This window comes from Perna viridis, chromosome 7 (assembly GCF_037379345.1).
Source record: "Perna viridis isolate PV_CMFRI_1.1 ecotype Kerala chromosome 7, ASM3737934v1, whole genome shotgun sequence".
In the NCBI taxonomy this organism is placed as follows: domain Eukaryota; kingdom Metazoa; phylum Mollusca; class Bivalvia; order Mytilida; family Mytilidae; genus Perna; species Perna viridis.
In genome coordinates, this window is record NC_142451.1 from 44,842,436 (window position 1) to 44,854,993 (window position 12,558).

General features: G+C 33.9%; 1 protein-coding gene and 1 long non-coding RNA gene across 2 annotated transcripts; both read right to left on the reverse strand.

Moving 5' to 3' along the window:
- Window positions 1–1,261: 1,261 nt before the first annotated feature.
- On the reverse strand, window positions 1,262–8,479 carry LOC148612882 (uncharacterized). Its single transcript, XR_015924515.1, has 6 exons — window positions 8,363–8,479; window positions 7,146–7,264; window positions 5,935–6,244; window positions 5,703–5,770; window positions 5,062–5,112; window positions 1,262–1,322 (listed from the first exon to the last, which is right to left on the reverse strand). It is a non-coding gene; the product is annotated as an uncharacterized LOC148612882 (long non-coding RNA).
- Window positions 8,480–9,249: 770 nt separating this feature from the next.
- On the reverse strand, window positions 9,250–10,081 carry LOC148612883 (uncharacterized). Its single transcript, XM_088595411.1, has 2 exons — window positions 10,007–10,081; window positions 9,250–9,594 (listed from the first exon to the last, which is right to left on the reverse strand). The coding sequence occupies exons 1-2, from the start codon at window positions 10,079–10,081 to the stop codon at window positions 9,265–9,267; spliced, it is 405 nt and encodes a 134-aa protein (XP_088451537.1). The 3' UTR covers window positions 9,250–9,264.
- Between the last annotated feature and the right edge of the window lie 2,477 nt (window positions 10,082–12,558).

Here is a 12,558-nt window from a genome sequence, read left to right on the forward strand (position 1 = left end):
ATATAATTATGTCTTTACGATGTATACGACTATTCCCGACTTGTGGACCAACATTTTGTCAACATTTATCTCCCTTTGGAGCGGGTGACTATTTGGAACATGCAAGGTTTTCCATCCGATATCAACGATACTTTAGAAAATCTCGAAAGTCAAAAGGGAATTTCTCATTCTACTGACCCTGCCATAAATTTTCTTTACCCGGGATACAAATGAAAATCATCTTTATGTAACCTACCAACAAAATGAAACACCCTGTAACTTTTAGAAACACTGTTGTGTTTGTCTGCTGGGGATTCCATTTTCATTTGAGTTACCTCTTTTTTCTGCACGCGAATCCAAACATCGATTAGAGAGACTTCGAAATTATACCTGCTCTTACGGGAGGTAATTCTGCAAAAACAGGATAAAATATGCCTGCATCCCCAGCTCCATAATAGGGAATACAACTTGTTAACGATTTGAAATAAGTAATTAAAATACACACAAGTTTTAACAATTTAATTACTAAATAACAAAATCTTCGGCACATTGCTCATAGAGCCCTAAAATATTTCCATTGGACAAAGTAGTCGTTTATAAAAATATATTGTTATTTACGCATAGTATTGAACTCTACTTCATAGTTATTGGATATTCTACTTTTTGAAAATATTGACTTTCTTTTTTCATTGAACTAATATCAAAATCCTTATCCAGTGTAAATACTATAATTTTTTAACACAAACCCTTTATGTATCCCCGACACACATCAGAGAAAATTCTGCATCTCATTATCACGCTTGGCCGAGCTATCAACACACAAGCCCTATTTGATGACCGTCTGCATTGTTCACTCAGACCCCTTAATTGATTGTAGTAAAAACAGTCCTTTTTCTAGAATTAGCAATTTTCAGAAATTGATTACTCTCAATAGAAACCTTTCAAAGGTAATCAAAACGTATGTCCAAGACAATTTCAGCTATTGTCTACGTTACGTATTTCTTACTCGAACAGTAAATGAATACACATAAACACTGACAAAACTGATAAATACAAAAGTAACAAAAACAATATTCTTTAATGAAATAAATACACAAAACAGACGAAATGGTCCCTTTTATTTAAAAAATAAAATAAAGCCAGTAATGTTCGTGGTTCTATACATACATCGGTAAAAAAGTTTTTTTACATCAACTTTTAAAGGAAAACAACCATGCGCATTATACACAAATGCGCACTATACACACCAAAATACCGTAAAACACATCTAAGACTAATGTTACCTGATCCAATGTTGTGACATGCTGTATATCTTCATCTGTGTCTTCATCTGTTTCTTCTGGCTGTATCATAAAACTTTGGTGTTATGCTCAGGAAAACAAAATCATTTTTACAAAGTACAAGTTCGAAGTGTATAATTCTACCTACAAATCATGCAGGGAACCAAGCAAGTAGTCCTGCTGGAGCTTTCAGTCCCTTTATAAGACCAAATAAAGGCGGCTAATGAAAGAAACACTACAAAGTACCAGAAACTTGTAGATAGTTGCATGCAGCAGGATGGAGTCCAATGGTGACTTGAAATAGAAGTTGTATAAAGAGGCTTTGCAGGGCAGTCATTGTGGACCTTGGTATTGGTAGGGACTGATTATAGAAATGTGCAGAGAGACATCCCAATGGACTTGGAGGAAGAAAGAAAATATGTGGGAAAGTGCAGAGTACTGGTGAACAGTTATAGTAAAAAGAAAGTGCAGTGTACAAGTGAACAGTTATAGTAAAGAGAAAATATGTGAGAAAGTGCAGTGTAATTGTGAACAGTTATGGTAAAATGAAAATGGAAAAAAAACAGTCAGTAACTTAAGAACATAATAGCAATTACACCAGGAAAATCAGAGTCATGTAGGCCATCCAGTTCCAGGTTCAGACTGGTCACCTGAGCAGGCGCACCTCTGGATGTTGTGAAATATCACTGAACAGCCAAGGAAGAAGGACGCCATCTGGTGATGGAATAGGATTAGCATCCATAAGTAGTTATAAAGGTAGAGGAAGACAATAAATGATTCACGTTTACCAGTGTAACACAATATTTTGACAGAACTCTATAGATCCCAGGTTTTTTTTCCTGGATTTTGAATGCTTTAGTCACTTTAGCATGAGAAAATGAGGCCCATTTTAATGGTATATTTTTAAAGTAGTATTTGACATAAGATATTTCAGTATCATCTGTTATTTACAGCACTGTGTAAAGACATTAAATAAAACTTAAATATACATTACATATGATTGAAGCACATTATTTTTTTTACTATTATGTAAGCATGTTTTCCAGACAATCCAAATAGCAAATATACCCGAGACTAAAAAAAAAAAAAAAAAACTCCCCACCCTTTAAGAATCATCAAAAATAGAAATCATTTTAGGACACTCTTACACTTAATCAGGGACTATATATGTGACGAGACTATTCACTACACTGCTCCATCGGATCAAATTGATACAGATCAAATTAATATAGCCTAGCTGGCTGAGTGGTCTAGGGCGCTGTGCTTTGTGCAGGCGGTGTTGCCATAGATGTCACAGCGGTATATATATAGCAAGATTTCAACTGTGCATTTGGGATCCAGAGCTATATGACAATTTCACAGTTATATTCAGTATTGGTCTCTGAGGAGTTTATTGATATTGCCAAAATGTAACTACAAAATGGAGTAACACCTGAGTACTCGTCATTATTGTCATTCTGAAATCTTTCGTCAATGACAGTAATGACGAGTGCTAGAAAAATCACTGAATCTTTTAAACCACGTTTTCAGCAGTTTAAGTAGTACATGTATTAAATTTAGCAGAAATATAAAAAAAATTAAGACCAGTCACAAATTACCTGCATATCTATACATGGATATTTATATGTATTAAAAAGAATTATTTTTAAGTGTTGTTTAGTCAAACTTATCTTCAATACTTAAAGCTAAATATCTAATAGGCGACAAATCACAAATTTGGGACTTTTCCCCTATAATTTCAACCCAAAATAAATAGAAGAAATTGAGGCACAACATGCAAGCAAATGTCAGACATCATTGACAAACAACGGGATTTGCAGCCAGATGACTAGTATTGTAAGGAAAATCTTATGGCTACTTCCGAAGAATGTTCATGTTGCTGGTAAAAAAAAATTATAGAACATTTCGTGCAATTGCAAGCTTGACAAGTCATCACGTTTTGGTGATTAAATATGATCGTAGAAATATTCATGGAATATTCTTTGTTTATATATTATTTGCAGTACTTGTATAAGTACCAAACCAAATTAGAGACGTCACGAGCCAATTGGAATCTATTGGTAAAAATTAATAAACTCTGGCTATGGTCTTCCTTCAGATAGGAGAGTTCTGCAAGATGGCTATCCACTGGCTATCCACTTATATTTCAAGGATTTCGAACTTTGCATAGCCTTGAGCATTTTATAAAAGTGCATTTTGTATTTAAGGTTATTTATTTTTGTTTACGTGGGTATGATTTAGCATAAGAGTCTAATTTAATGCAAAGGTGGTCTTTCCCTTCAAGTTTTGAGAACTTTAGGTTTGTGTGAAATGATCCGTAAAAATCAGCTTTAAGGTTTCTGAGAATTCCAACCAAATCGGAGCATTTTAAATTTTTGGCAGAAAAAATCAGTTGCCATGGCAACTGGCAACATATCTTTCAATTTTTTTGCATAAATTGTTCAGCATGCAAAACACTACCTTTGTACCAAATTTCTGGTTCCTAACCAAATATTTTTCCAAAATAATGCAATGTCCTATATTTCATACATGTGAACCTACCATTGGTAGGAAAATCTACCGCACCATAAACTAAGTGCCCAAATTGTCAAATTCATGTTTTTCCTAATTATTGCACTTGATCCTAATAATTGTTTTGTAATTCGAGATTATCCCCGTACTAGTGAATTTCTATGATTTGGTTTGTCTAGGTTCACTTACAAATTCACAAGTTCAATACGTAAGTACATATACTTTTAAAGTTTGTAATAAATCAATAGACCATGACTACAGGGGCATATACATGAAAATGATATGGAATTTTAATTTTTTTTGTGATGCTAATGCAACTTAACAAAATACCATTGACCTGGCATGAGGAGTTAACCGACCTAATCAAAAAACTTAACATTAAAATTTTAACATGAAATTTCAACGTCAATAAAACATCAAAAAGATATGCAACTGTAATGTAGTGATAATGCAACTGCATACCTAGCAAAAGTTATACAGTGATTCATGTTTAACTGACTTAAAATGTATGAGAAATCTTACCCTAAAATTTTTACAAAGACTCTGACTGGGACATAAAAATTGATTACAAGAGACAGATTGTGATGTAATGACACTGACACTAAAAAACCATACTTTAGTCCATAAGTGATACAAAAATTCCTAATTTAAGAAAATCAATAGACAAATAATGGTACCTGTATGTATATATTCTACCTAAAGAATTTGTGAAATTCTGAATTAATTAATTTGAGATAAATACTGTAATCTGATTGGTTAAAATAATTTTGTTATATCTCAATGGATAAAAAAAATATTGACACGCCCCTATTCAGTTAAATTCAGAGATACTTTTCTCATGTTTAAAGATAAAAATTTGTTTTAAAATTAATTTATAAGAATTGGCTATGAAAAAAATTTTGTCTATTGAAAAATAAAAAATTTTCCATGTGCATATTTTGTTTATTGCACTTCCTGCAATAAACAATGTGTACATGGAAAATTTACGTTATTTTTCAATAGACAAATTTTTTATCATAGGCAATTCTCAAATAGCTCTGAGTTATCCAGCAACATTGTCCATTTCTTATAACCTAACTAAAAATTTCTGACATCAGTCTAGATACTTCATGGAGCGAAATGAAAATAAATAGTATTACCCTGATATGGTTGAAAATAAATTTTCTGACCCTCCTCAGAATCAGATCGTCATCCCAAAGTATGCACAGATCCATTCTGTCAGGTATGACAAGAAGCATCATTATTGTTTGTTGTGTGATATAAAAATTATTTGTAATTAAGTTTCACTTACTGGCACAAATCCACCTAAGTGCAGTTCCCCCGTCTTCTCAATGTGGTTCAGCTATAAATTAAAAGAAAAAAATGGATACATATGTCATAAAAAGCCAGGAAATCTGATGCTACAATATACCAGATAAAAACATTATTTGTACACATACAATGTATGTACTTGGCTTAACATGTACTTAATTACAAATCTAATGTCTTATGTCACTTGCACCGAACACCCTGGCTACTCTTCGTGAAAGGATAGAATTATCTTCCTTGTATCTTATTACTTTCAATATCTTCAAACATGACCTCTTTTAAGCAAAATTAAGATTTACGAGGGCCTAAACATGCTTTAAAAACCTGCTAATCCCATGTCTTTCTTAGGAAAACATTGTCACAGTTATTACAATCTTGATTCTATCATCCCCATCTGCATACATGTATTTATATTGCCTAGCAGTTTGATATTGATGTAATGATAAAAAAAAATATTTCAGAGGTTTATTACCAAAATGAATAGATGGACAAATCTATATGGTAATTTCTTCTACTCCTAACTTAGAAGGGTATTAAAAAATAATATATGTAGTTAATAAACTGTTACTGAACATATTCATATATAATAACTGACAAAACAAGCTTAGCAGCATTGTTACTAACCTTGACCTGCTGGTATCCACACCAGTGTTTCCACAGTGTCAGAACCACTGTGTAAGAATTGCATCAACCTATCATAAAAAATAGAACTTCATTACCTTTTAATTGAGAACAGCAGACATGTGATCCTTTAGAAAACAAAAATAAAACAAGTGTGCATGTATACATGTATATTAAACAGCTGATAGAGAATACGAATTGATTTATATTTATGTATCAATAAATATCACCAAACCTTTTTATGAAAGGGTCTACTCTTTCAGCAATTATGATGATTTGCTGTCTTTGGAACCGTGGGATGCAATTCTGTAGCTGTCTTTCCCCAGGAATCAGACTGAATCTTCTCCCGCCAAAGACCTCACAAGAAATCCCCCCAGATTATCTTGCAAGTAGGCTCACCACCCCATTCAAGGTTAGTGGTTTTAGTAGTATTAGTTGAATGAGAATGGACGAGTGTTTTGAAATGAAGAATTCAGTCAGAGGGTCCTGTAACCTATGGGAACTTGGCTTCTGAAGCTTGCTGTTCTGAGTACAGCTGCCATTTTCTGAAATAAATAAATCATATTGTAATTTTGGAAAACCATTCAATAACATGATTGTTGGGGTTCAAATCCCGAGCAGCAATATTTCAGCCATATTCAGGTGATCATTCAACAACATGTATTAATTGTAAATGAAATGACGCAAATTCAAATGTTACCTTAAATATATAAATATTTTTGATAAATAAAAATTGAGCACATTTTAAAATAGACTTAGCATTTTATCATTTGTATTGAAGCCTCATTTACTCACAAGTTCAGTTTAACTTTGGTACAATCAGGCGTTGAAGTACAACTTTTACACAATCTATCATACACTACATTGTATAATAGTACCTTCGTCATTAAGATCATTGCATTAGGCGAGTTATTCTTTTAATTTTCAAAAATTCTCTGGTACATTTATATTTTAAGGTCAAAAATTCTAATAGGGAGACAAACAACCTCAACTCAATGAATATCTTACTTAGTATAATCATATGGATATTTTTTTCAATTATAAGCTTTTTTCTTAAACTACAAGATTTTGAATTATACACATTAGAAGCAGCTTAAAAGTGTTAATTGCTACATTTAGCCTTTTCACAGCCAACAACTCAAATTTGGAGTTGCTACACAAGTTGGACTCAATAATGAATACAAATGTATTTCAAGGACCTAAGCTGAAAAAGCATTTGTCACATTTTATTTTCCAGAAGTGATAATTTTTATTGATAAAAGTTGCTTCATCAGCATACTAATGACACAGTTTAAGTACATACCCTGATACATTTGGTGACAATCCACTGAGTAGTTAGAAATGAAAATAATTTAAAGTAAGGTTAACTACAACAGATGATGACAATACATGTACATTTAGCTCAGGTGGACTGTAAGCTGAAAAATGCAACAGTGAATACTTTACCTGACATATAAGCTTCTTTGACCATAAGATAATGGCTGACCTACAGGAGGGTAGGCTGACTCTTTCTATTGTACATGGTGGACTGCAGGGGCTTCCACCTCACACCACTCAGAATGTATCTTTAAAACAAAAAAAACTTTTTCAATTTACAAGGTGTAAAAATCAGTATTATGAATGCACTGCTGTGTGAAGTGAGCTCCACAGACTGAAAACATACGTTTGTGAACATGTACATCTGACAGCACAATTTGTGGAACCAACAAAAATAGAATAAAATACACACATGTAGCCATCCACACATACATGTACCGGTACATGTGGTAGTATTTGTTCATGTTTACTCCTAATGTACATGTATGTTTTTGTAATGTACTATGCCATGACAATTTAAGGAAAATGTGTGTCAGGAAATAAAATATTCAATATTAAATACAATAACTTCATGCTTATTTTCTATGACAAGTTCACAATTATGTGTGCATGTGTGTATGTGGTGGGAGCTATGCTCGAAAAGTCTTGATAATAAACAATTTGTATCATATTATAAATTGGAAAGAAAACTGGAGTGTCCCCTTTTGGGCATTTTCAGATTATATATCATACAAGGATTTTTATAGTCTACTGTAAAAATCCTTGGTACATACATGTACATGTATAAATGTATACATTTACATAAAGTAGGGTCTACTAAAATTTCTTCAAGTACATATGTAGTTAGGGAATTTTATATTAATACACACTCCCTGATGAAGTCAAGATTAGAAATTTCATATCACCAAATACCCAGTAAAAATTTGTTTTATTAAGCTATTGAGCCATGAAATAAATATGATCTTACTTTATGCTAGTGACAAAAAAAAATAAATTAACCACTTGGAAGGAGTGATTTAAATTTCTGTGAGCGATAGCTCACCAATTAAAATTTTCAAAGTTATCTATACATATATGTATTTCATGGGAGAAACCGGCTCTCCTGAAGCAAATTTCTTTTTGTTTTTAATGATTACATTACAAACTTTACATTATACATTAATCTGTATTTTGAGTGCCATAGCCAGGCCAAAGCAATGTGGAAGCCTTTAATAGCACAGAAAAGGGGGAATGACTTCTCGAAATTGAAATTTTAACTTACTAAATAACCAATACTCACAGTGACATCGCCTTAAAACAAATCATTTATAAATATAAACAAACAAGTGACAGATAAAATCACTTACATTTGAAGCCAAGTGACAGCGCTGTAAATTTCTTTTTTATACAACATGTTTCCTACTCCTTAAATTACTACTGCCTTGTACGATAGCAGATGGCCAACTGACATAATAGCGGGAAATCTGTAGATAGAAATTACAGGAGCCAATAGAATTGCAACAGTGCTAGTGCGGTCCAATAAGAATTAAGATTATTTGAAATAAGGCCCGACATAAACCGAAAATGACCGAATTAAGACGATAGGTTCAGTTGTTTTCCTACGGAAACTGATACGAATTCGTGGCCTGGAGATAAATTAAATATTGCCCGAAATCAGGTCATATAAAATCCAACTCAACATAACCCCCAACAGGCAAAAATGACCTGCAGATAGTAGCCTGACGGACGTATTGCTTTTCCGAAAATTTTGGGAGTCAGTTTTTTTGGCTTTTCCGAAAATTCTGGGTTTTTTTTTACTTTTCCGATTTTTGTTTTTTTTGTTTTTTTGTTTGTTTTTGTTTTTGTGAAAATTATTTGCAGGTGAGATACATGTGTTGGCAATACGAATTTTTATAGAAATTCCATTTATCTTTTCATCAAGATGTTACGAAATGGTTGAATATTACATATACTATAACACATATTACCAATGGCAGCATTTATTATTGTAACATGAATCTTCTTTTTTCCTTTGATCTTTTTATGGAATAACATAGAGACGACAAGCATGTACCAAAATGTATGCTCTAAATTGAAGCAACCAAATAATATTGCATGAAAGGTCACATGGGCCTACATAATGCAATGAGGAAACAGCCATGAAATAACCAAAACACTAAACCCAATATTGCATGGGTAAGCTCCGCCTCTTTGGGAAAAGATTACGCCTACAAAAAAGCACACGTACAAATGTCAATTTTATTAGGTTTCATATAATAAAATACAAATCTTTAAATCTCTGCAGGTTTTCTTTGCCAGACAGAGTGTTTGCGTTCGTTTGAGACGATATCAGCTTTTCTATATCCTCATCTGAAACGGGTGCGATGAAACGCTCCGGTTCGACATTCTCATCTTTGAAGTCGGTTAGTAAGAAATCTCCAAGCCCAAACGTGCCCAAGTGGTAATAATCCACAGCTTGCGAAACACTCATGTCATAAAATGGTTCAATATTTTGATGAATTTGCGACAATCTAATATTCTCCTCTATTGTTGCCGACGCATCTGCTAATGATATATCTTCCTCGACATCTTGAAGAACCTGCAAAACAGTAAACAATCGTTTTAAAAAAATGAAATATCTATATTTCCAAAAATTAAGGGCCAATATAGGGCATATAAATGACATCACATCGGAGAAAAAATTTACCGATTTACGACCAAAAGCACAGGTATTTTGGGCATGGACCCCCCCTTTTTGGGTCCCAAGGTAAAACAATAAAATCTTTTCACTTGCGGATCGTGTGGATAGTAGAAAAGGTATTGTAATCGACTGGTTATGGAGTTTTGAGACTTGTTATATGCCTACATATTGTAGAAATATATGGAAAAATAAATAGATTTTTTTTACATTTGGGCCTAAAAAGGGGGTCCATGCCCCGAATAGTTGTGTTTAAAAGCCTTCAAAAAGACAATTAGCGTAAATCAGTATAATTCAATTAAAAAATACACACCTGAGAGAGAACCAAATCATCGCTTTCTACATTTTCGATGTCAAGCCAAACTGGTAGAGAGAATGCGTCTGCCATACTGCCTACTGTGCGGGTTATTAGATTTTCCCGCCAAACGTTATTTTTTTCTGCACGGACTGTCATGGGCGTGTCATTCATGTCACAAATCATTTATAGCAACGCCTTCCTCGTTAGCCAAATAAACTTCTCACGCTGCGCGTTCGAAAGTTTATTTGTCTAACTCGGAATACTATGCTATAAATATAACGTACATACAAAGTAAACTACTATATCATTAACCACAAAAAAAAGACGGGATATTTTGACATTCGAATCTATTTACTGATTAATTACGTTTCCTCACCGTCACCCTAACATTATTAGTTTATTTATCTGGTCGCCAATTTGAACAGTCTACGAGTAGAAATACGTCCTCCAAAAATCATGTTTAAATTTGAAAAAAAATAGACACGTTAATTTAATAAAATAACTTTGAATCATAACAAGTTATATACCATGCATCATTGTTTTTTGTTTATTTAAATGCAAATAAATAGCTATTTAACTCCTTCACATCACCAGACTGCGAACTGATCGCGCGACAATGTCTAGATGCAGATCTATGAATAAATATCCAGAATAGTAGTTGATATATTATTTTCAATGGTCACATAGAAAAATAAACACTATATAGATACTAAGAAACATTTATTTACTCAAATAATTCAAAATTACGTGCTCTCTACCACTCTTTGTGTAGTAGGACCGTTTTGAAATGTTAAGTAAATGGACTTGTGTGCCTAAGTCTAAAGTACACTCTAAAAATGACCAAAATCCCGAGTCAAAATGGGGATGATACCCTCATAAAATAACCGTGTTAAAATGATGCATGTTACTTTAGCGATTTCAGGAAGTAAACTTAGTGAGTATTGTACGCATGCGTACATGCCTTTCAATTTTTTTAACGGGAGGCTTTAAAACTACTTTATTTAAATGAAAAACCCCGTGCAGGTCCGGGTGTTCAAAGAATAGGCCTGCAGCAGCTCTAAGCCTGTCGTAAAAGGCGACTAAATATTGTTCAGAACCCTAGCCGGGGGCTAGGGCGCTCTGCCCACAGAGCAACTGGGATGTGTGCCCCAGGTCGTGGAATGGGGTACCCCTGGCGTGTTACATGCTGGGGTTGTCAGGCTATAACACTGAAAGCCTGACCGCAAACCATAGTGGTGCACCGTGTTGGGAAAGATGCCACGTTCCTCGCACGTTAAAGAACCCTACCGTGGTATTCTCCCGGAGTAGGAACCATAGGGCTCCGCCACAGGAGGCTCAATTGCCCGACCCTACCCACCTCTCCCTATTTCCAGTGGTAATCAAAATTTGTCGACCCCATTGTCCTTGTGTCCCATCCCTTTTTCATTTCATCATCATGTTCATTTTATCATCAATTTCATGTTCATCTTCTGAATATAGCTGAAATATTGCTGCTCGGACGTTAAACCCCAACAAACAAACAAACATTTAAATGAAAAACTGATAAATTTGTCAGATATTTGTCCAACTGGTAACAGTCATGGATGAAATGGTAAAGCTGAAAGTCGGTGTCAATGTCGACATTCAAATAACGGACGGTAATCTGCACTTATCCATATGACCTAAAGCGGTTGCTAATAACTCCCCAGCATGACTGGGCTTTTCGTCATTTACCATTTAAGCTAAGCATGTTGATTTATGTGCACTGTACAGTAGACTTGTTATAGAAACGAATGTGACGAACGTGTCTATTTGTTTCGTTGGTTTAAATTAAACAGGTTGGTGTAACTTTCAATTTATGATGCATCAGCCTGATGGGCCTTCAGGGATTTGATGTTACAGCTAATACTAGATACTGGGACTGGTCACTCCTAACAAAGTCTATATAATGTACAAAAGTAAATATGGCTCCCGGTCTAAATACTGGGTCAACTTAAAACATGAGATTTATATTTGACTTAAGCATACTGGGGAGATAGAAATTATTCAGGATTTTAGTTACAGTAGTTAATTATATTAGGAAGGCAATGACCTTGGCTTAAGTGCAAGCGAAGTCTGAAGCAAAAGTATCTGGTTCCCTTTTTAACAAATTTGAAATTTGTGCCTTTTATCATTTTGCCACCTTTTGTTAGGAATTTTTCATCAGTAATAAGTGGGAGACGGCAAAGGGAATTCCAAATATTTGTAAAATAGTTGGAAGAACCAGGAATGTCAATAGAAGCCATCAACCAGCAAAAATGGAAGGTTACTTGTTCATCTTTTGACTGCTACTCTATTTTTAAAAATGGGTGAACTCTTACAAAAGTTTCATCAGTTTACTTCCTACTTATTATATTATTCATGCTACTTAAAATACTACTGATATCCCACAGAACTGTTCCCGGTTCAGTGTAAATTGCAGGGTTTAATCAAGATCCAACTTGAAGTAGCTTTTCTAGATGTCTTTTAAACTAGTATCTAGCCTACATTTCTACTATTTCTGACGCTTTAATAATACAGTATGTATCCCGATAAAGTGTTTTGCTTAG

Excerpts from the sequence above, each read along its gene's own strand:
- LOC148612883 (XM_088595411.1), bottom strand. The coding sequence starts at position 10,081 with ATGGCAGACGCATTCTCTCTACCAGTTTGGCTTGACATCGAAAATGTA. Across the intron at positions 9,595-10,006 it reads ATGATTTGGTTCTCTCTCAG|GTTCTTCAAGATGTCGAGGA; the intron begins GTGTGTATTTTT and ends ACTGTTTTGCAG.